The 25426-nt window shown below is 42.9% G+C and overlaps 1 protein-coding gene across 50 annotated transcripts in view; it reads left to right on the top strand.

Annotated features, from left to right (window-relative positions):
• The window catches only part of LOC114645182 (NACHT, LRR and PYD domains-containing protein 3-like), a 913740-nt gene that overhangs the window by 76193 nt on the left and 812121 nt on the right, over positions 1-25426 (top strand). For 40 of the 50 annotated variants that reach the window (XR_007933951.1, XR_007933953.1, XR_007933955.1 and 37 more), the window contains 3 exons: positions 5542-5715; positions 12840-13016; positions 17416-17592. Coding sequence is in view for 45 of the 50 variants with exons in the window: in XM_051921718.1 (XP_051777678.1) it covers positions 5542-5715; positions 12840-13016; positions 17416-17592 (528 nt within the window). In the remaining 5 variants the exon portion in view is untranslated. The remainder of the gene's footprint in view (positions 1-5541; positions 5716-12839; positions 13017-17415; positions 17593-25426) is intronic. The other 10 variants (XM_051921689.1, XM_051921703.1, XM_051921712.1 and 7 more) reach the window with 4 other exon arrangements.

Below are 25426 nucleotides of genomic sequence, written 5' to 3' on the forward strand. Positions count from 1 at the left end.
TCTTCACCAGTTTCAGAGTCTTTCGAAGTGTTTGACCCAGGGGCCCGTCAGTTTGCTCAATGTCCATACTCTCACAATCAGCATGCCGGGACGATGGCTTCCATGCGGACAGAGCATCTACCAGGTTGTCCATGGCCTCTTCTTGCCGCATGGCCTGCACGGCTATCTCCTCAGCTCCCGTTAGGCTCCTCCGAGCATCCTCAGCAGGGACAAAATGGTCAGGTACTGTACGGTTCTCCAGGAGACAGTCCAGCCAATACATATCATCAGGGGCGGGTAACTGAGGTTCAGGCCAATAGATCTGGTCGTTTGAGGGCATCAGAAGATCCGGCCAAGACGGTGGGTCTGAAGGAGAGTTGTTAGGGACAGAGTACCCGGAGTTAGGTACGATGTCGTCGGGCCAAAACAGGCCGTCGCAGAGCGCCGTCTGTTCCATAGACCAACAGGTCTGATCAGGAGCGTAGCCGGCGGGGTGTTGGTTGTCACCCGACCAAAACACATCGTCGTCTGTCAGCATCTGGTCAGCAGCCGAGTAGCAGGGCTGTAGGTTAGTGTCGATCATCTCGTCGGGAGTAGAGTAGGCAGTGTTGGCTTGAAGGTTGGCCGGCCAAAAAAGGTAGTCAGCGGCGGACGTATGTTCCATACCTCCGGAGCTTGGTTCTTCGGAGCGCATCAGAATGTCGAGGACTTCTGCCACCTCAGAGGCCGAGAGAACAGGGAGACGACCGGACCAGCTAGCACCAGCTTCAGTAGGGTAAGTATTTGAAGACATCTCGATAGGTTTTTAGGTTAATGTAGACTGGGGGGAAAAGATCTCTGTATTTATCCCCACTCACTTAGGGGTGGTTGCCTCCCAGTTTTCCTCCTCCTCCGAGCATGAATTATTCAACATGCTAAACTCCTCCTCCAATTTTCTTTTAATTCTTTTCATCTGGTCAGACAGTTTCCCTTGGTAAATAGCTTCATCAATATTTGGCATAAGAGCTTTAAAAAAAGTCCAGTCTTTTATAGAAAAATTAATTTCAGTCACTCGCTCCTTTAGCACATTTTCTTTATCTTCCGCCTCTTCGTGACTGGCCTCGTTATATTCGGGAAGGATAGGCTCCTTCTTGGAAACAGCGATCGTGAGCTGTCCATCAGCATTTCTTTTCAACTCTACCCGGCACAAAGCACAGTTAGAGTCGTACCAGACTGAGCTGAAGCGTGGTTCCCGTAACTCCCGTAACGTTCTTCTGGACACCCTGTTTGCTTTCTTAGGAGCGTTCACAAGACCGTCCATTCTGTTTGCTTTTGTGTGTCGTGGCGTTTTCACTGAATGTCTAGAATTTTATACAACAACTCTTTCGGCTCCTCCCACAGTCGGTGGTGAGAGACACGCCTCACCCCTAACCCTATAGGCGGATTGAGAGATAAAGGCGTACCTCAGGGGCGTGAGTATTGTTCATGGGGCGTGATAGGTGTCCGATTTACGAAAGACCCACCCTAAAAGGTGTGGTTTAGAGATGATCAATTATGACGGTGGTCCAACCCCCGCATGGGCGGGGTATAGTTCATATTTTTATAGTTTCATAAATTTTCATATTTTTATATTTTCATAAATTATATTTTTTATATTTTCATATTTTCATATTTTATATTTTCATATTTTCATATTTGGGGGCGGGGCTTAAAGGTCATAAATCAATCTAACACCTCCTTTGACAGTTGCTTTCTGTATGTACTACTGCTAATATCTAAGCTGTCCCAATATCTCATGCAGATTCTTCTTAAAGTTCGTCAAGGTTTCTGTTTCAACTCCATGTCTTGGTAGTTTGTTTCAGAGACCCACAACTCTTTGCATAAAATCTTCTTCCTGTCTTCAGTTTTAAATGCACTTCTCTTAAATTTCACTGATGTCCTCGAGTATGAGATTCACCCTTAACTAGAAAGAATTCTGCTAGATCTCCTTTATCAATGCCTTTGGGGATTTTAAATACCTGGATGAGGTCCCAACACAGTCTCCTCTGCTCAGACGAAATAGGTTGAATTCTCTGAGTCTGTCACAGTAGGACATGTCCACCAGTCCCATGATGCACTTGGTTGCTCTCCTCTGCTCTGATTCAAGTGCTGCTATGTCTTTCTTGTAGTGTAGTGACCAGAACTGCACACAGAACTCCAGATATGGTCTTACTAGTGCATTATATAGTTTGAGCACAACATCACTTGACTTAAATTTGACAGTTTTTATGATATAACCTAACATTTCATTTGGCTTTTTCATTGCTTCTATTCGTTTCTTAGTTAATGAAAATGTTGTGTGAACATAAACCCTTAAATTCTTGACAGAGGTCTCTTCCTGTATCTCAGTGTCCCCCATCTTGTATTTATAATTGATGTTCCTTTTGCCCATGTGTTGCACTTTGCACTTTTCTACATTAAATTTCATTTTCCAGGTGTTCTCCCAGTTCTGGAGCTTGTCCAGGTCTTTTTAAATTCTTTTTGCTGCCTCCTCTGTGTCTGCCATCCCTCCAATTTTAGTGTCACCTGTGAATTTCACAAGTTTACTAACTACACCAGAATCAATGTCATGGATATAAATCAGAAAAAGTAATGAGGGTGCAAGGACAGACCCCTGAAGGACTCCACTGATGACCTCACTTCATTCTCCTTGTCTCTGTATTCTGTGTCTCCTGCCGGATAACTAACCAGAGATCCAATTTTGTGTGTTACTGCTGATGCTTACAGCTTCTGATTTCAGAATTAATCTTTGGTGTGTGCTGACTGAATCAAAGGCTTTTTGAAAGTCTACATGAATTATGTTGTAGGATTTGTTTTGTCACTTATTTCTTCCAAAAAATCTAAAAGATTGGCTTGGCAGGACCTTCCTCTCATAAACCCATGCTGGCTGTTATTTAGTATTTTCATTTTCATTTCAGTAATTTTTAAATGTATTTCTTATTATGGTTTACATAATTTTGCATGGCACAGAAATAAGACTAACTGGTCTGTAATTAACTAGGATCCATTATGTCCCCCTTCTTGAAGATTGGAGTCACATTTGCAAAATTCCAGTCCTCTAGTGTTTCTCCTTCCTGAAGTGACTGCTCAGATCTGCCTAATAAGAGTTTATAGATGACGTCTTTAATGTCTTTCAATACAATTGGTGAGATCCCTGTGATATATGTACACTGTAATCTTAATTGCAGGGTTCGATTATGCAGCCATGTGCGTTAGGTCTGCTTGTTAGGAGGAGTTTGATTGTTTTGGTCTGTGAAAGAAAAACGGAGATAAGGAAACAAATAAAAGAAGGTTTTGGAAGGTGTTGCACTTAACAGCTGTCAGCGTCTTTCTTAGACATAACAATCCCATCAAGTCGAAGGGTTTTATTAACCTTCAACATACTGAGGGCTTGAAGCACGACTGTCTTTTCTTTTATAAAAGCTATGAACTCAGAGTGTGTTTTTACTTCTACATAAGGCATTCCACTTGTTTCTTCTTTTATAAATGTTTGGGTGAAATATTTGTTCAGTTCATTTACTGTTTCAATGTCATTTTCAATGATTTCTCCATTCATGTTCCAAAAATTTCTAAAATTCTCTTTTATTGTCTGTTTACTGGAGTTGAACTAAAAAAAGAGCTTGTTGTTTGTTTTGGCTTCTTTAGTAATTTTTATTTCAGTTTCACTTTTGATGTTTCAAATCTCTTGCTGTAGTGTCTGGTATTCCTTTATGTCACAATCTCTCTGTGTGTTTTTAGTTTGTTTGTTTGTTTGCTTTGTTTTGGATTTTTGATTTTCTGGTACATTGATCTTTTCAGTTTTAATCTTTTTATCATTCTCCTATTTAGCGATTTTGGCTCATTTAAAGTCCTTTTGTTTTATTGGTTTTTGAAATGAACTCTTTTTGATTCTGGATCAGAAGATCTCTGAAGTGACACCAGCTGTCATTTAGAGTTGCTGAGGTTTTGCTTTTCCGTTTGATGTTTTGTAGATACGTCCTCATCTCCATAAAGTCTGCTTTCCTCAAGTTAGAGGTCTCTGTTTTGGTGCACATTTGTGTGTTTTCAAAGATTATCTCACATTTGACATATGTGATTGCTGCTGCTTAAAGTCTCAGTAACATCTGTTCTTCATCCTTTGTCTTTATCATTTGAGAAGATGAGATCTCGACAGGCGTCACCACACATTGGGCTTGAGACAAACTGGGTGAACAAACAGCCATTTGCCATCTGCACCATTTCAAATCAGTGCAGGAGTCCATCAAAAGATCTCAGTCTGGACAATGAAAGCAGCCTTAGAGACTTTGGATTGAATCTTCACTTCAGAGCTTCACCATCTTCTTGTGGACTTTGAAAGTGTTGAATGTAAGAAATAGTGTGGAGTATTTTACAAGAGTGCTGCAGAATTACAAACAAAGTGCAAATCAGAAAATGTGTTTGTGCTTTTGGTGCCTTTGTTTAAGTCCTGGTGACAAAGGGTAGGCTTCTGATGCTTTGGTCTGAGTGTTCACTTTCAGCGTGTCGACTAAAGCTGTGATAATCGTCCCTGTTGACATCGATGGGTGAGCCTTAGGATGAATACAAACAACGGTGACAAATATTTATGGAAATTCTCTGGACAAAAAGAGTGGTCTGAGTGACACGCTGAGCAGCTCAATGTTCGCAGAGCTCACTGCTTTTCTGACTATTAATTACTGAGACCACCATTTATATACAGATGGGCAGATGCCACCGGGCCCTTTACCTGTGAGATGGCCTCTCAATGATGAGCTCCGTGACACTGATGGACTCAGAGAGCCAAGTCTCCATAATGCTTGCTTCTCTGTATTCTGTCTGAACACAAGCTTTAGTTTGTAATTCATCAAGTTGATTACGTAAGGACTGCACAGTCGCCATTATTACAGTCAAAGAGGAATGTGTTGGGTTACCGGATACCTTAAACGAGCCCCTCCACTTGTGACCCATTTCAGCATCCTCTGCTTGTCATCTTTATCAGACTCATCCTGTCTTTTCAAAGCAGAAAGTCCTGGAAGCAGCTCTGGTCTGTGTCTGCACTCGGCAGGTACATTCGCAGTAGACACAAATAAAAGTAGACACTCCATAACACTTCAGGGACACATATATTCCTTTATTCCTGTTCAGAAAATGAACCCATAATTAAAAATGAATCACAACAAATTAAAAAAACTGCTGCTGGTCACCACTAGAGCTGCCAGTCCTAAGAATTCCAGTTTGTCATCCTCACCCTGTGGTCATCTGTGACAAGTCCATCTGGTCACATGAGTGCAGGATGCCGTCAGTCTCATATCTGTGACATTCTTATCCAGTGTTGATGTCCACATGACAGTCTGAATGACTTGGCACCAGTCAGTCCAGCGTGAAGGCAGGAGACCGTGTCATGTATATAGCGCCTTACTTTATAAGAATGGCAGTGGTCTCGTGTTCACACTGCACTTCAGTGAAAAGTCAGAATACAAGTGGCCATTGAACCTTTGTGTTGTTTGTCCTTCTTTCTGTCTGTCTGTCTCTTCTCATGTCCTCACTTCTCTCTCTTCTTCTCCACAGCCTGTCTCATTGTGGTCTCACCTCCAGATGTTGCTCAGCTCTCTCCTCCTCTCTTTCTGCTCCACATTCACGACTGACTGAACTGGACCTGAGCAACAACAACATGGTGGATTCAGGAGTGGATCAGCTGTTTGAGGGGCTGAGAAGTGAAAACTGCAAATTAAAGAAACTGAAGTAAGTGAACAACAAGTGTGTGTGTGTGTTTCTCATGAATTTTATTTCTTGTCAAATTATCACTCTGACGTTTCCACTGCAACAACACAAATGCTGTGTTTAATCAGGACAGACTGCAGTGTCCCTTATGGGCAGATAGATGGACGTGAGGTGACACAACTGCAGATTTCCTTTTAATAATTCAATTTATAAAGACAGCATTGTGACCCTGAGCCCCTCCACCACACTGGTCACTCTCCTCATCCTCTCTGTCCAGTCTGTTGTTTTATTTTGTGCCCCACAAGCCCACGCTGTCCATTTTTTATTTTAATCTTGTACTTGTTCCTGTCCTCCATTGTCACTTTCCCCCTTACACTCCTCTGATGTCCTCACTAAAATTTGTTAAAAATCACTAAAATAGAATAAGGAGGAGAAACACAGTCAGTGTGAGGAGAACAGACGACTAAAGTGACAGAAGACAAAGAGGAGTGGACAGCTAGAGCTGGACTGGAGTGACAGATAAGGACAAGGAGAACTGAAGAGCAAAGCTAAGGAGAGACATGGACAGTAACGCACACCTCTTTCTCTTGTTGGACATTTAAAACAAGAATCTCACCACATGATAAGTGTAGGCTGTTACCTAACTTTCTCAGTAATCCAGTATATAGCACCTTTTTGATATTTGTATACACACATGTTTTTTACTGATGTCATCACAGGTCCAAACCCTCTGCCTCACAAATCCTTCTTTTGTTATTTCAGTCAGTCAGGGTCTTCCTCAATGCCAGCAGACAATCAAATGGTCGACTGGAGATATGAATAATTTGATCATCACTAAGGACACCTGTTATATCTATGGGCAATAATATTGTACCAATAAAAAGGAAGAAGAAGGAGACAGATTCAAAGTAATAAACTTTAACAGGTCCTTTATTAAGATCGTTTTCCAGAGTACACGTTACACAGTCTTATTATTATATCACTTCCTCTAAGCTCCCCAATACCCATAATTCCTTACTACGGAATCCCCAAAAGTCCAGACTACAATATACTACAACACCTGTCACACTAGTCCTGTGCTCCACTGGTCACTCTTGTCACTGCGTGATTCTCTTTACTACTAAATACAAAGCTGTGTGGTGACACATGTCAGGGGTCAGTGGTTCTGTGCAGGTTTTTAAATTAAAATGGTGGACTCAGAGGGGCGTAGGTGGATGTGGTAGTGTGGGGGAGCAGAGCAGCCCTGGAGTGTTGGTGGTGAATTGGCGGAGCGCACTTTACACCTGCAGACACGTGTGGTTCAGCCAGTGTCCTCATTAGTGTTCTGGGGTGTGGAATTAGACACCTGCACCCCAGTGAGTTTAAAATGAGCCAGAAGAATGAGGGTCTTCAGTCGCTTCTTAAACACATTGAGGGAGTCAGCGGTTCAGATGCAGGTGGACAGCTTTTTCAACCAACTAGAAGCTCCACATGAAAAGCATCTGAATTGAGATTTGGTATGACCCAGAGATTTCATCACCAGACGCTGTTCACTGGCAGACTTAAGTAGGCAAGAAGGAGCACAGCACCTCACCAGTGTCTCCATATACTCAGGAGTTGGCCCATTGACGACTCTGTTGGAAAGCATCAAGGATCTGAACAGAGAGCCAAAGTAGAAATCTGAAGAGAGAAGTGACATGTGCCTGTCTTGGCTGGTTGAATACAAGATGGCTGCTCCATTTTTGACCATCTGCAGTACCTTGACAGCATACAGTAGCTATAAAAAGTCTACACACCCCTTCCAAAATGGCAGGTTTTGTGTGATAAATGAAGCCAAAATGAATCCTGTCAGAACTGACTCCACCTTTATTGCAAAATTGCAGTCTATACAAAAAATGTGAAAACAAATCAGAAACTGTTTATTGATAAAAGGAAAAAAAAATCCCCCACAAACCTGGTGCCCTTGGTGTGTAGACCCTTTAATAATTAAGGACGTGGCTGCATTCAGAATCAACCAATCACACTAAGCCTCCTCTCACATAGTAGTTAGTACACACCTGATGTCAAATAAAGTGTCTCTGATTGTGCTCAGATAAAGTTTGGCTGTTCTTTTTGGATTATTCTGATATCCTCTTGGTTACAGCATAGTTCAAAAGCCATGGTCTGCAAAGAGCATTCAAAACATGACCAGGATCTCATACTGAAAGGTATCAATCAGGACAGGGATACAAAAAAAGTACCTAAAGCATTAAACATCCCTTGGAGCACCATGAAGACAGTCATCAACAAGTGGAGAAAATATGACTAAACAGTGACTCTAACAAGATCAGGACATCCATCTAAGATTAACGATAAGACAAGGAGATAACTGGTCATGGAGGCGACCAAGAGGCCTACATCAACATTAAAGGAGCTGCAGGATTTCCTGACAAGTCATGGCTGTTCCCTACATGTGACAACAATCAGTCATTTTCTGGGTTGTGGGGTAGGGCAGCGAGACGAAAGCCTTTTCTCACAAATGAAAACATCCAAGCCCAGCTAAACTTTGCCAAAACGTATACGCAGTCCCCCACAAACTGTGGAAAAATGTATTGTGGTCTGAGGAGACCAAGTTTAAATAATTCCAAAAGGTATGTTTGGATCAAGAATAACACAGCACCTCATCAAAAGAACACCATGAGACCCACATTGAAGCACGCTGGAGGACGTGTTATGCTTTGGGGCTGTGTTTCTTCAGCTTTAAATGTGGTTTTAGTCAGGGTGGATGGAATCATGAAAAGCTCCAAGTGTGTCTGTTTTGGAACAAAACCTTCAAGCATCTATGAGGAAACTGAAGAAGGAGAGGAACTTCACCTTTCTGCACGACATCCGGTTTTTGAGGTGTTTTTTTCCTAATTTTCACTAACAATCTCTGATTTGTTTTCACCTTCTTTGTACAGATTGCAGTTTTACAATGAATGTGGTATAATCTCTGGCAGGATTTCTCTTGGTTTCATTTTTTATCATTTTGGAGGGGGTGTGTAGACTTTTTATATCCACTGTATGTGGTTGCTCCTGCTAGTGGTGAGTTACAGTAATTCAGGTATGATAAGAACAAAGCCTGGACCAGACATTGGGCTGTGTATTCAGTCAGATAAGGTCTGATCTTGTAGATGTTATTCAGAGTGAATCTGCACGAATGAGAGACATCAGAAATGTTATCTGAGAAAGATGGCTGTTTACCACCACCCCAATGCTGCGTACAGACTTGCCAGATGTTAGTGACAATGAGATGTACAGAGATGGAGAGCTGAGCAGACTGTCTGTCAAGGGTAATAAGAAGCTCCATCTTTGCCAGGCTGAGCTGTAGATGGTGGTCCTTCATCCAGGTTGAAATATCAGTAAGACATACAGAGACTCTAGTCGATACCATGTTGTCCTTAGGAGAGAACGACAGGTACAGCTGTACATCATCACCAGATCACAGATGTGAGAAATCATTGGATTGGATGATGGGTTCCAGTGAGGTGATGTAGAAAGAGTAGAGTAGAGGACTCAGCATTTATCCTTGGGGCAGCCCTGTAAATGTCTGATGCACCATTGACATCTCTTCTTGTGAGGACAGATATTGAGATCAGCCGAAGATATAGGACCCAATCCATCTGAGAGCAGTCCTGGTGGTGCCAAGTTCAGAAAGGGGGGTGCAAAGAATCTCATGGTTGACTGTGTCAAAGGCAGAGGAGAGATCTAGAAGGATCAGGACTGATGACATGTTGACAGCTCTAGATAACCAAACTGGTCGACCACAATCAGTAGAGCTGTCTCAGTAGAGTGGTTACTTTTGATGCTGGACTGTTTGGGATTGAGCAAACAAGGAAAGAAGAGACTTGGTTAGACACACAGCACGGTCAAGTGTTCAGGAAAGGAAAGGAGAGAGACAGGCCTGTAATGGCTAACTTAGGACAGATTGAGTGTTGGGTTTTGAGGAGTGTGGTTATCAGAGCAGGTCTGAACATCTTAGGAAAGGTACTTGAGCTGAGTGAGGTGTTAATGATGTGTGCAATTTCAGAAATGAGTGAGGAGAGATAGTCTGAAGGAAATGTGAGGGGATGGGGTTGAGTGGAAAAGCAGTGGGGTGACTGAAGAGGAGGTTGGAAACATCAGTGGCAGAGAGAGGAGAGAGTGTGAAGAATGTTGGGTGATACAGGGCGAATGATGACTGACAGTGATGATGAGAGTAGACTGTTGATAGCCACCCTTTGACACACATTCAAGGAGGTTGGAGGAGGAGGTGTTGGAAGGTTAAGAAGGGAGGTGAAAGTGGAGGACAGAGAGTGTGTGTCAGTAGTGCTGTTAATTCTGGTCTGATAGAAATGTACCATAGTATTGGGGGTGACAGAAGAGAAGGATGATAAAAGTAATTGTACTTATCCAGGTCTACCTGGGCCTTTGATTTCCTCCATTTCCTATCAGCTGTCCTAAGCTCAGTCTGTTGACTATGAGGTGCTTCATAAAGCCAGGGTCAGTAGGGTCTTTCACATGCAGGCCTAGGAAAGAGAAGACAGACATTATCAAGACAGGAGGACAGAGTTGAGCATAGGGTGACTGTGGCAACATTGGTATTGAGAGTGGAGGAATGGTCAGGAGGAGAGAGAGAAGAAGAGACCAGGGAAGAGAAGATGGTGGGAGAGAGGGAGCGGTTGTGATGGCAGAAGACTACAGTGGGGTTTATAGAAGAGGTAAGAAACAGAGAGAATTGAATGAAGAAGTGGTGAGATGAGTGTAGTGGAGTGACAGTTGCCTTTGTAGGAGTGCAGTTGTGTGACAGACCAACGTCAAGCAGATTGTCGCCCTTTTCATTTGATGAGGTGGTGTGTTATGTTGAACGAGGAAAGAAGAGCAAGAAAGTCTGCAGCAGGAGGACTGTCCAGGTGGATGTTCAGGTCCCCGATGTGTAGAAGTGGGCTGCTGTCATCTGGGAGGGAAGAGAGCAGTCCATCCAGCTCATCAAGGACGTTCTTGAGCAAAACTGGATTAGATGGGAGACAGTAATTGGCTTGTACTTAATGACTGTGCAGTTGTATGGCAAGTCAAATGAACATTTAGAGAAAACTCAAAATGAATGTAGATATATTAAAATGCAATTTACTTTTTAAGATATCTGAAACTCATTTTGGGATATCGTAAAATAAGTTCCTTAACATTTTATGATATCTGTACATTTTGAGACATCTCAAATGCATTTCAAGATATCTCAAATGAATTTTTAGAGATCTTAAATTGACCTTTCATATGGAAAGCCAAATTAACATTTAGAGATATCTTAAAATACATATTATGATACCTGGAAATGTATTTTAGATATCTCAAATTGAATTACAGATATCTAAAAATGCATCTGTTTAAGATATCTAAAAAGCATTGCATGATATTTCAAATGCATTTCAAGATGTCTTAAAATACATGTTCAGATATCTTAAAGTAACTCTCTGTGTATTTCAAATACATTTTGTGATAACCTGCATTCACTTCCTGTAAAATTTTCTGTTCTTCTACAGTAATAGGACTTCCTGTCTTTTCTAAGATATCTCAAGATGAATTGCAGATATGTTAAAATGTAAAAGGAAATTATTCTAAGATATCTTAAGGCAAGTTTCAGATATCTTAAAAAGTAAATAACATTTTAAGATATCTGAAATTCATTTTGAGATATCTCTAAATGTTAAATTGGCTTGCGATACAAAAAGATCTCAGTGTGGACAATGAAAGCAGCCTTGGAGACTTTGGATTGAATCTTCACTCTAGAGCTTCACTGTCTTCTTGTGGACTTTTAAATTCCTACAGAAAGTGTTGAATGTCAGAAATAGTGAGGAGTATTTTACAAGAGTGCTGCTGAATTACAAGCAAAGTGCAAATCAGAAAATGTGTTTGTGCTTTTGGTGCCTTTGTTTAAGTCCTGGTGACAAAGGTTAGGCTTCTGATGCTTTGGTCTGAGTGTTCACTTTCAGCGTGTCGACTAAAGCTGTGATAATCATCTCTGTTGACATCGATGGGTGAGCCTTAGGATGAATACAAACAACGGTGACAAATATTTGTGGAAATTCTCTGGAAGAGTAGAGTGGTCTGAGTGACACGCTGAGTAGCTCAATGTCCGCAGAGCTCACTGCTTTACTGACTGTTACTGATTGAGACCCCCATTTATATACAGATGGGCAGACGCCACCGGGCCCTTTACCTGTGACGATGATGTCTCAATGATGAGCTCTGTGACACTGATGGACTCAGAGAGCCAAGTCTCCATAATGCAGGCTTCTTTGTATTCTCTCTGAACACAAGCTTTAGTTTGTAATTCATCAAGTTCATTACATAAGGAATGCACAGTTGCCATTATTACAGTCGAAGAGGAATGTGTTGGGTTACCTGATACCTCAAACGAGCCCCTCCACATGTGACCCATTTCAGTGACCGCCACTTATCACCTTCATCAGACTCAACCTGTCTCTGCCAAGCGGAAGGTTCTGGAAGCAGCTCTGGTCTGTATCTGCACTCGGCAGGTACCATCAAAGTAGAAACTCCTGGCTGAACTGAATCATTCAGGTGAATAGAAGACGCATTCGGACAACAGCAAGAAAAGTGAAAAAGTATCACCAAAATAATAAAAAACAAATAAAAGTAGAGACTCCATAACACTTCAGAGACACATATATTCCTTTATTCCTGTTCAGAAAATGAACTCATAATAAAAATTAATCAAAAAATTAAAGAAAACTTCAACAAAGATGGAGACAAACAGACCTTCTGCTGGTCACCACTAGAGCTGCCAGTCCTGAGTGGTAAATGACAGACAAGAATTCCAGTTTGTCATCGTCACCCCATGGTCACCTGTGACAAGTCTATCTGGTCACCTGCGTGCAGGACGCCGTCAGTCTCATGTCAGTGACGTTCTTACCCAGTGTTGATGTCCACATGTCTATCTGAATGACTTGGCACTAGTCAGTCTAGCGTGAAGGCAGGAGAACCTGTCAGGTATATAGCACCTTACTTTATAAGAATGGCAGTGGTCTCGCGTTCACACTGCACTTCTGTGAAAAGTCAGAATACAAGTGGCCATTGAACCTTTGTGTTGTTTGTCCTTCTGTATGTCTGTCTGTCCTCATGTCCTCACTTCTCTCTCTTCTTCTCCACAGCCTGTGGTCATGTCATCTCACCTCCAGATGTTGCTCAGCTCTCTCCTCAGCTCTTTCTTCTCCACACTCACGACTGACTGAACTGAACCTGAGCAACAACAACAACATGGAGGATTCAGGAGTGGATCAGCTGTGTGAGGGGCTGAGGAGTGAAAACTGCAAATTAGAGAAACTGAAGTAAGTGAACAACAAGTGTGAGTGTGCGTGTGTGTTTGTGTCTGTGTGTGTGTGTGTGTGTGTGTGTGTGTGTGTGTGTGTGTGTGTGTGTGTGTGTGAGTGTGTGTGTGTGTGTGTGTCTCATGAATTTTATTTCTTGTCACATTATCACTTTGACTTTTCCACTCCCACAACACAAACGCTGTGTTTAATCAGGACAGACTGCAGTGTCCCTTATGGATAGACAGATGGACGTGAGGTGACACAACTGCAGATTCCCTTTTAATAATTCAATTCATAAAGACAGCATTGTGACCCTGAGCCTCTCCACCACACTGGTCACTCTCTTCATCCTCTCTGTCCAGACTGTTGTTTTATTTCTTGTCCTATAAGCCCACGCTGTCCATTCTTTATTATAATCTTGTACTTGTTCCTGTCCTCCATTGTCACTTTGCCCCTTACACTCCTCTGATGTCCTTACTAAAGTTTGTTAAAAATCACTAAAATAGAATAAGGAGGAGAAACACAGTCAGTGTGAGGAGAAGAGACGACTAAAGTGACAGAAGGCAAAGAGGAGTGGACAGCTAGAGCTGGACTGGAGTGAAAGATAATGACAAGGAGAATAGAAGAGCAAAGATACGGAGAGACAAGAGAAGGAGATGAACAGAATGAAGAAAAGGACGGAATAAAAGAGGAGGACAAGGCAGTGGATAAGGAGAGAGAGGAGGACAGACAGAGGAACAGGAGGAAACGTGGACAACAGCAGTAGAAATGACCAGCCAGCCATACACAGAAAGAGAAGGTGACAGGGAGGAGAGGAATAGGACTGAAGGCAGTGTGGACAGTAAGGTGGGAGACACAGGAAGTGACCGCCATTATAGCCAAGTGGACTGAACAGGCCGACATCATTCTACAAGACATGACCCCCAGGTCTACACAGGACATCGACATATATCTGTCAGTGGGCTTAGTGACCAACAGGTGGACATACACATCATGTGCAGTAGACGTCCAGAGACACTGAGAGGATTCTGGGAAGGTGACCTCAGTAGGCATGTCAGTGAGATACTCCAGTGTGAGGAGTGGCGCCCTCTTGTGTTTGTAACTCACACTTGTGTCTCTTGTGGGACATTAAAACAAGAATCTCACCACATGATCAGTGTAGGCTGTCACATGACTTTCTCAATAATCCAGTATATAGCGCCTTTATTATATTTTTACACACACATGGTCTTCACTGATGTCATCACAGGTCCAAACCCTCTGCCTCACAAATCCTTCTTTTGTTATTTCACTCAGTCAGGGTCTTCCTCAATACCAGCAGACAATCAAATGGCCGACTGGAGATGTGAATAATTTGACATCACTAAGGACACCTGTCACACTAGTCCTGTGCTCCACTGGTCACTCTGGTCACTGCGTGATTCTCTTTACTACTAAATACAAAGCTGTGTGGTGACACATGTCAGGGGTCAGTGGTTGTGTGCAGGTTTTTAAATTAAAATGGTGGACTCAGAGGGGCGTAGGTGGATGTGGTATGTGGGGGAGCAGAGCAGCCCTGGAGTGTTGGTGGTGAATTGGCGGAGCGCACTTTACACCTGCAGACACGTGTGGTTCAGCCAGTGTCCTCATTAGTGTTCTGGGGTGTGGAATTAGACACCTGCACCCCAGGGAGTTTAAAATGAGCCTGAGCAGGATAGTCAAGAACAGAACTGAACAGGAAAGAAAAATGAAAAGATGGAGATGGAGGTTAAACAAGAAATAAAGTAAATGCAGAATTGTGGCTGATCTGAAGAAGTGGAGTGGAGACAAGTGTTTGAGAAGTGACGCTGAGAGGAGTGAGCACACGGCACTCAAGGGGTAAGGTCAAAACCTGCCTCATTTTTATCTATGGATTATTTATTGACTGTTTACTGTGATTTTAATTTCCATCAAGAACACTCTTTTTATTGGGGAATATTTATTTATTTATTAACTTATTTATTGAAGAAGCACTTCACTTTATTTAGGTTTTGAACACTTTGTTCAGTTGTATCATAAGATCACTCAGCACTTACCATCTCCTTTTGCTCGCTTGTGTTCTTATTGCTCGGCTCATCCTCAGACTTGACTATTGACGTCTCAGTTTCATGTGAGTGTGACAGCTGCAGGCCACCAAGGCCATCACAAGCCAGTTAAGAGCACGGGGATCAGAGAGGCCACAGAGGAGTCACAGGATGGCTTTAAGTCAACATATTTCAATGTCTTTAATATGAACAAGTGGACATTAGCACACAACAACTGCTAAGTACAACAAGGACAAACTCGGGTTCAAGCCTCACCTCAGACGACTGGGCCGAGAGAAAGAACTGGGAGGACTCGAAAAAGGCCGAGCACAGCCTGGAGAAAAGCAGGAGAGAGGACAAGAGGAAGAGCTGAGACAAGCTTGGGGACAATTCTGTGCACATGGCTATGTGACAAGTGACAACTAGTAACCCACAGCAAGAAGAAAATGTAAAGTTGCTCAACCCGCCTGACAGACCACCTGGACCAGTCGAATGGCAGATAAAAAAGACCACCGGACATTCACAAAGCTGCTGTTCACTTCTACTACACCACATTAGGGGTGACTCAGGACAAAGTGACACAATGTGACTGCACTTTCATGACATTTTCTATCCATTATGTCATGAAGAAAAGGATATTGTAATTGTAATGTGATGACAAGATTTCAAAATATCTTAAAATCACTTTCTGTAAAATTGCCTATTCTTTTAAAGTGACATCCTGTCTGTTATAAGATATCTGGAAATGTATTTGAGGTATCTGAAAATGGGCGGTGGGCTGGTGCCCTGCCCGGGATTTGTTCCTGCCTTGCGCCCTGTGTTGGCTGGGATTGGCTCCAGCAGACCAGATGACCCTGTGTTAGGAAACAGCATGTTAGATGATGACTGACTGACTGAAAATGGACATGAAGATGCTTTGAAATATCTGGAAATGTATTTCACATATCTTAAATTGTATTACAGATAGCTGAAAATGCTATTCAGATACCTCAAAATAGGTTAATGTCTTTTTGAAGCTATCTCAAATTGTATTTGATATCGTGAAATACATTCTAAGATATCTCATGTGAAGCAGAGACCCATTTAAAGATATAATGAAATTAATTTCTGATGTCTAAAATGTTTTTTAGGTGTTTGAAATTAAAAGTGAACTTCAAGATATCTTAAATGCTTTTTAATGTCTTAATTATATTTCAAGATATCTTAAAATAACTTCCCGTATGGCAAGCCAAATGAACATTTTGAGATATATGGAAGTGCATTTTAAATATCTCACAGTGAATTAAAGATATCTGAAAATGCATATATTTCAAGATATCTTGAAATGATACGCTACACATTTTGAGATATCTTGAAATAAGTTCCTGTCAATTTTGAGATCTCTTAAGTACATTTTGAGAAACCTTAAAATACATCCACAGGCATTTTAATATATCTGAAATACAGATTCAGATATCTCAATATATCTTTCTGTATATTTCAAGATATCTCAAACACATTTAAAGATCTCTCGAAATGACCTCCTGTATTCTTGCAATAGGACTTCCTGTCTATGTTAAGATATCTCAAATTGTATCATAGGTGTATTATAGAGTTGGATTATAATGTCCCTTGACTTAAATTCAACAGTTTTTATGATATAACCTCACATTTTATATTATCTTTTTAATGTATTCTGTAAATTACTTAGTCATTGAAAATGTTGTGCTAACATAAACCCCTAAATGCTTTTCAGAGGTCTCCTCCTGTAGCTCAGTGTCTCCCATTTTGTATTTATATTTGACTGAACTGAATCACTCAGGTGAATAGAAGACGCATCGGGACGACAGCAAGTGAAGTGAAAAAGTATCACAAAAATAATACAAACAAATAAAAGAGGAGACTCCATAACACTTCAGGGACACAAATATTCCTTTATTCCTGTTCAGAAATTGAACCGATTACTAAAATAAAAAACTTTGACATAGACGGAGACAAACAGACCTGCCGCTGGTCACCACTAGAGCTGCCAGTCCTGAGTGGTAAATGACAGACAAGAATTCCAGTTTGTCATCCTTACCCCGTGGTCACCTGTGACAAGTCCATCTGGTCACACGAGTGCAGGACGCCGTCAGTCTCATGTCTGTGACGTTCTTATCCAGTGTTGATGTCCACATGTCAGTCTGAATGACTTGGCACCAGTCAGTCCAGCGTGAAGGCAGGAGACCCTGTCAGGTATATAGCGCCTTACTTTATAAGAATGGCAGTGGTCTCGTGTTCACAATGCACTTCAGTGAAAAGTCAGAATACAAGTGGCCATTGAACCTTTGTGTTGTTTGTCCTTCTGTCTGTCTGTCTCTCCTCATGTCCTCACTTCTCTCTCTTCTTATCCACAGCCTGTCTTACTGTGGTCTCACCTCCAGATGTTGCTCAGCTCTCTCCTCAGCTCTTTCTGCTCCACACTCACGACTGACTGAACTGAACCTGAGCTACAACATCAACATGGAGGATTCAGGATTGGATCAGCTGTGTGAGGGGCTGAGGAGTGAAAACTGCAAATTAGAGAAACTGAAGTAAGTGAACAACAAGAGTGTGTGTGTGTGTGTGTGTGTGTGTGTCTCATGTATTTTATTTCTTGTCACATTATCGCTCTGACTTTTCCACTCCCACAACACAAACGCTGTGTTTAATCAGGACAGACTGCAGTGTCCCTTATGGACAGACAGATGGACGTGTGGTGACACAACTGCAGATTTCCTTTAATAATTCAATTCATAAAGACAGCATTGTGACCCTGAGCCCCTCCACCACACTGGTCACTCTCCTCATCCTCTCTGTTCAGACTGTTGCTTTATTTCTTGTCCCATAAGCCCACGCTGTCCATTCCTTATTTTAATATCGTACTTGTTCCTGTCCTCCATTGTCACTTTCCCCCTTACACTCCTCTGATGTCCTCACTAAAGTTTGTTAAAAATCACTAAAATAGAATAAGGAGGAGAAACACAGTCTGTGTGAGGAGAAGAGATGACTAAAGTGACAGAAGACAAAGAGGAGTGGAGAGCTAGAGCTGAACTGGAGTGACAGATAAGGAGAAAGAGAATAGAATAGCAAAGATAAGGAGAGACAAGAGAAGGAGATGAACAGAATGAAGAAAAGGATGAATAAAAGATGAGGACAAGGCAGAGGATAAGTAGAGAGAGGAGGACAGACAGAGGAACAGGAGGAAATGTTGACAGCAGCAGTAGAAATGAACAGCCAGCCATACACAGAAAGAGAAGGTCACAGGGAGGAGAGGATTAGGACTGAAGGCAGTGTGGACAGTAAGGTGGGAGACACAGGAAGTGACCGCCATTATAGCCAAGTGGACTGAACAGGCTGACATCATTCTACAAGACATGACCCCCAGGTCTACACAGGACATCGACATATATCTGTCAGTGGGCTTAGTGACCAACAGGTGGACATACACATCATGTGCGGTAGACATCAGAGACACTGAGAGGATTCTGGGAAGGTGACCTCAGTGGGCTTGTCAGTGAGATACTCCAGTGTGAGGAGTGGCGCCCTCTTGTGTTTGTAACTCACACTTGTTTGTACAGGTCCAAACCCTCTGACTCTCAAATCCTTCTTTTGTCATTTCAGTCAGTCAGGGTCTTCCCCAATACCAGCAGACAATGAAACGGTTGACTGGAGATGTGAATAATTTGACGTCACTAAGGACACCTGTCACACTAGTCCTGTGCTCCACTGGTCACTCTGGTCACTGCGTGATTCTCTTTACTACTAAATACAAAGCTGTGTGGTGACACATGTCAGGGGTCAGTGGTTGTCTGCAGGTTTTTAAATTAAAATGGTGGACTCAGAGGGGCGTAGGTGGATGTGGTCGTGTGGGGGAGCAGAGCAGCCCTGGAGTGTTGGTGGTGAATTGGTGGAGCGCACTTTACACCTGCAGACACGTGTGGTTCAGCCAGTGTCCTCATTAGTGTTCTGGGGTCTGTAATTAGACACCTGCACCGCATTGAGTTTAAAATGAGCTGAGCAGGATAGACAAGAACAGAACTGAACAGGAAAGAAAAATGGAAAGATGAAAATGGAGGTTAAATGAGAAATAAAGTAAATGCAGAATCATGGCTGAGCTGATGCAGTGGCTTGGAGGTCAAGAAGTGGCCGTGAGAGGAGTGAGCACATGGAGTTCAAGGGGCAAGGTTGAAACCTATTGTGTGCTGAAGGCCAAGGGATGGCAACAAAAGAAAGGAGAACAACTCACAAGGTACCCTGCAGAAGGCCATGGGGTGTTGTTAGGAACATGAGATGAGTTTGGGGTCCTCAGTGGTGACAAGCTAAGGTGACTGGGGCAGAAGCCGATGTGAAGGATGACTGCTCTTGCTGGTGGTCTCTCCTCTTGGTAAGGAGATCTTAAATGGTAAGCAGAGGAGACATCAGTTTTAGAAGAGGAAACTTCAGTTTTAGAAGATGGCACAGAAGCTGTTGTTGTTTTTAATGGACTGATCCTCATGTGATTTTTCCCTTTTTTATTTGTGGATTATTTATTGACTGTTTACTGTGATTTTAATCTCCACCAAAGAACACTGTTTGTATTGGGGAATATTTGTTTATTTATTTATTAACGTCTTTATTGAAGAGACACTGCTCTTTATTTTGGTTTGAACACTTTGTTTTGTTTTATCATCAGATTACTAAGCACTTAGACATCTAGTCTTAGATAGATAGACGGATAGATATGAAAGGCACTATATGATAGATAGATAGATAGATAGATAGATAGATAGATAGATAGATAGATAGATAGATAGATAGATAGATAGATAGATAGATAGATAGATAGATAGATAGATAGATAGATAGATAGATAGATAGATAGATAGATAGATAGATAGATAGATAGATAGATTACGTGTTTAAAGTGACCCATTAAAAAAAAAAAAAGTTATACAGTAGTGACCAAATAGTGAGATATCAGATGTGGTGCACAGCTAATGAGGAGAGCTTAGGAGGAGAGAAGGAGCATCAGGCCCAGAACTCAACCACTGCCCACTACTGTTAGGAAGAGTTGAAGAGTCTAATGGCTCTGAGGACAAAAAATATCTCGTATCTGTCCGTATGGCAGTTCTGTAATAGCAGCCTACCACTAAACAGACTCCTCTGATTAATTATGGTGGTGGATAGTGGGTGATGTTCATTGTCCATAATAGGAGTTTCTTAAACTCATATGTTAAAGTAGCTCAGCCTCCTTAGAAAAGAGAGCCAGCTTCGCCCCTTCCTGCACAGAGCCTTTGTGTCCTCTGACCTGTTCAGCCTGTCATCCAACTGCACTCCAAGGTATTTGTAGGTCTTGATCCACTCCACATCAACCCCTTCAATCCAGACAGTTCTCAGTGGTGGTCTAGACCTACGGTAGTCCACAACCATCTCCTTAGTTTTGGAAGTGATCAACAGCAGTTGGTATGACTGACACCATCCCACAAAGTCACTCACTAGACCCCTGTACTCGTCCTCCTGTTCACCCCTGACACTCCACAATTGCAGTGTCATCTGTGAACTTCTGCATGTGGCGTGTCCCTGAGTTGTAAATAAAGTCTGATGTGTTCACAGTGAAGAGGAAAGGGGAAAGAACAGTTCACTGTGATCTCCTGTGCTACTGATTACAATCTGTGATGTGCAGTTCTCAATTATGACAAACTGGGGTCTACCAGTGAGGTAATCTGTAATTCAGTTCACTAGTTTTAAGTCCTTTAGTAGGATGGCCTGGATGGTGTTGAAGTTGTAGGAAAAGTCAAAAAACATGACCCACACAGCACTACATCCTTTGTCCACATGCAGGTGGGTCCGGTGGAGAACTTAGAGAATGGCATCATCCACACCCACCTTCTCTCGATAGACAAACTGCGGGGGGTTTAGTGTGTGAATCACCTGTGGTCTGAGGAGATAAAGAAGTAGTCATTCCAAGGTCTTCATGATATGGGATGTTAAGGACAGGCGTGAAGTCATTGAGTTCACTGGATCTCACTTTCTTGGGAATCAGGATGAGACATGAGGTTTTCCATAGTGTGAGGACCCCCCAGTCACAGGCTCAGGTTGAAGATCTGCTGAAGGGGTTCTGCCAATTCAGCAGCACAGGCCCTCAGAAGTCTTGGGCACACCTTATCTGGGCCAGCTGCCTTCCTGGGACGCAGCCTCTTCAGTTCTCCTGTAACCTCATCAGCAGTGATGGTGTGAGAAACAGGGGCAGGAGAAGAGCGGGTCGTTTGGCACATTCTGAAGTGCTGCCACGCTGGTAGGTGGAGAGGGCAACATGATCTATACTGGCAGCTTTGGGGTGGGGTGGGTGAGTAGCTCCACATGGTCCTCTGCTGTACAGCTGCTCCTTTCCTTATAAACTTACCAATGTATGAATGATGGCCTTTGCTGTGCACTCATAATTTGTACCCAAGTCCATTGCTTTTAACAATTTTAACATTTTGTTTGAATATTTCTGATATTATTAATAAAAGCTTGTAAAGACCCCACCATCTTTATTCCACCTCCTTAATGTTCAGTGGCCTGTCCTGACTTTTATAAAACAGACATCATTGAAAAGGCAGGACGTAAAGAAATGAGCTGCTGTTGTGACAAATTCAAACTGTGAGGACACAAACATGTCACTCTTGTGACCCCCACACGTCCTGTGAAGTCAGCTGATAAAGTGCTGTGGATTTCCTTTGTCGTCATTTTGATCAAATCACTTATGGACAGAGCTGGGAACGGACAGCAGTGGTCAGCAGTCATGAGGGTCTCTTCACAGTCCAATCAGACCACCTCTGTGCCCACTGGACTGGACTTTTGGACACTGACAGTCACTTTGAAGCTCGTCCCCCTGCTTTATTACAAATTAGTAGAAGGAATAGGAAAACTGAGCTCAGCACCACTGAGGTGTTTAGTGGACAAAGGTCAGCTGGTCAATGTCACCGGTCATTATGTGAGGTCTGAGTGGCCAAGGACAGAAGTGTCACATGTCAGTCTATTCCTCCTTGTCCATCAAGGCTTCACTCCTAAAGTCAGACCCAGTGTTTGTCCTTTTAAACCAACAGAGTGTCATCGTCATCATCTAATTACTGTGACATGAGGAGAGTCCATCGTGACAAATAGCTGAATGTTAAGCTCTGCAGTGACCAGAATGTCTAACAGTTGTCTTTCCATGATGTCCTACAAATCGCACAAAATGTCTACACATCCTGAGTCCTGAATGAAACAAAGAAATCCCACTTTGTCACCCCCTCCTCATTGTCACCTTCTACAAGTCCATGTGGCCTCTCAAGTGCAGGATGCTGTCAGTCTCATTTCATTGAGGCTCATCTCCAATATTAATGTCCATGTGTCCATTTCAATGACTTCTCACCTGTCAGTACAGCATGAAGGCAGGAGACCCTCTCAGGTGTTTGGTGCCTTACTTATAAGAACAGCGGTGGTCTCAGGTTCAAACAGACTCAGTAAAAAGTAAAAATGCCAGCAGTCATTGAGCCTTTGAGCTCTGTGGCTTTCTGTCTGTCTGTCTGTCCCTCCTCATGTCCTCACTTCTCTCTCTTTATCTCCACAGCCTGGACTCATGTGGTCTCACCTCCAGATGTTCCTCATCTCTCTCCTCAGTCCTCTCTTCTCCACACTCACAGCTGACTGAACTGGACTTGAGCTACAACACCCTTGGAGATTCAGGAGCTCATCAGCTGTGTGAGGGTCTGCGGACCCCAGACTGTAAATTAAAGACACTGATGTGAGTAAACAGGGTGAGGTGTGTGGGGTTATGAAGTCACAGCTGACCAGCTGATGGATGGACTGATCACAGGACACCACATGGACTGACTGAAGGAAGGAGAAGGACAGGCAGTGGGACAAGAAGGACAAAGAGCAGTGGACAAGCGGAGATGGATGGAGGTGGCAGACAGGGAGGACAACAAAGATAATGAGAGATGAGACAAGGAGAACAAAGAGGAGGAGGAGGAGTGTGAAATAAGCTGAGAAAAAGAAGAGCAGAAATGGTGGACAGACAGAGGGACAAGGACACAGGGAGGAGAGGTGACATGATCAGGACAGCAGGCAGAGTGGACAGGAGGAGAGGGTGGGCAGGGTTATGGGGGACATTTGGAACTAACAAGAGAGAAAAGAGCCAATGTCAGTGGACATGGTGGTGAGGGGACAACAAGAAAAAACATGAGGACAGAAAATGAGAGAAGACATGAGAGTGAGGAGGAGTGGGAAATAAAATAATAAAGAGAGAGACTGAACATTAATTAAGAGAGCAGGACACAGAAAGTGACCACAGAGGGGTCAACACCACGTCACCTGGACAGACCACCTTCTGTTGTGATTGCTCTAACAGCACAATATAACAAAGGGGTGAGGCCTCTAGAATAGCCCACCAAACAAATGTCACCCCCTGGCAGGCCCACCCCAGGTAAACAGGAGGCTTCAGGTCTGACTAGGCCTGAAGGAGCTCAGACCTTTAAATTTAAAATAAAATCAAAAAGAGTCTCAGAGGCGTAAAGTGAGTCTGACCAGAGGGAGAACCGTGAAAACTCCAGCTGGAGCAGAGACAAGTCCACAAGTGGTCTTTATAAAAGATGAGGTTTATTAACAAAAGAGCCAAAGGGGCTACCAAAGGCAATCCAAAGCTAACAACATTCAAAAAGCACAAACTGTAAGAGAATCTGAACTCAAGAGCCAAAGGTTCAAAGACAATAATCAGAAATAAAACAAAAGAGCAAAATACTCACAAAGACCACCAATCACCAGAGCAGTCAAATGAGCCGCAGTCTTTAGAGAGTTGGGGGGGCAGGTGGTCCTGCGTCTTGGGATCAAACCACAAAATACAAGGAACGTGAGAGAACTGCAAGACACACACATAGATACTAAATAATAATGAAATAGAATAAAAATAACAGATAATACAGAATTAAACAAATAAGAAATAAACAGAACAATGTTAAAAAAACAGTGGAAAAAAATGAAGGAGAATAAAAAATAAAAACTGTCAGCAGGCACCATGGAGGAACCCCGACCTGACTAGAACACCTTTACTGAGATGAGATGAAACCAAAAGGCCTTCAGAGGATGGTGACCTGACTGGACAGTGAACTGAGTGACCAGCAGGGTGACACACATGTCATGTGACTTAGGGACACTGAGGAGAATTCTGGGAAGTTGACCTGAGTGGGCGTGTCACTGTGATAGTACAGTGTGTGAGGTGGGGTCCTCTTATGTTTGTAACTCACACTTGTGTCCTTCACAGGCTGGAGTATAATGAGATCAGTGAGAGTAAGGAGAAGAACCTGAGGTCACTACAGGAGGAGCTGAACAGGACTGGACGGCAGGTGGATATCAAGATATGAGAAGACAGGACATGCTGATCAACTGACCCCAGTGATGGCGCCCCCTGTCCACTCTTTCTAAATTCTTCTCTTTATTCTTTTATAATCCCCTCATCTTTCCTCCACATTTAATAAACTCTCCATGTCTTCTTCTCACTTTCTGTGCTTCTTCTTTAATCTCACTTATGTTTCTCCATCCTGTCACCCTCAACTTGTCACTAAACTCCACAAGTTCAGACCAGAGACCCCTGAGTTTTACCAGACAGAGAACCACAGTGAAAATTATCATTTGAAACCAGCGGGGGTCACAAAGCCCACCGAGGGGAGCAGCAGGAGCAAACACGGGTGAACAGTCCAGTTGGAGTATGATGGAGAGTGACGCTAATCCTGGCACTGGTGACAAATTCTGGACAGGCACCGGGCCATCACAGGTCAAGCTGATGATGGTCTGAGCAGAAACCTCATAAACTTGCTGCTCTTCAACATTATGTGGTGTTGTTTGAACCCGTGTCTGCTCCATTCCTTGTTCACTGCCTCATTTGCACACAATTCATATCATCTTCTGTTTGTGGCTGAACAGACTCTACTATGTGCTGGTTTGGACTTCTGTGACACTTTAACACACACAAGGCTCAGGTCTCTTTGTCTTCTTTGTCATTCCCTAATTGTCACCTCACTGTCACCTCCACTTGTGTCCTCTTTAGAGAGCAGTGGCCTGAACAAGTGAGCCATTTAAATAGAAATGAGAGCAAAAGGACAAGATGAAGAGAACTCAGGCCTGATGGTGTAGAAAGTGTGAGGGACTGGTGGCCCACCCAGGGTTGGATCTCATGCATTAAATCTGATGTCAAGTGGCTCCAGTGCCCAGCGGCCTTAAACTGGACTGAGTGGGTTCAGAAAATGGAGGGATGGAGGACACCAAACACAACTGGTAAATAAGAGGGAGTGGAACTGGGATGAGAGTCCAATTACTGAGGGCCTGGATGATGGAGTGTGAGACCTCAGCTTGAAGGTGGGCTTCTCAAGGACACCTGGACAAGGAGCA

Source organism: Erpetoichthys calabaricus (genome assembly GCF_900747795.2).
Source record: "Erpetoichthys calabaricus chromosome 1 unlocalized genomic scaffold, fErpCal1.3 SUPER_1_unloc_22, whole genome shotgun sequence".
NCBI classification, from domain to species: Eukaryota; Metazoa; Chordata; class Cladistia; order Polypteriformes; family Polypteridae; genus Erpetoichthys; species Erpetoichthys calabaricus.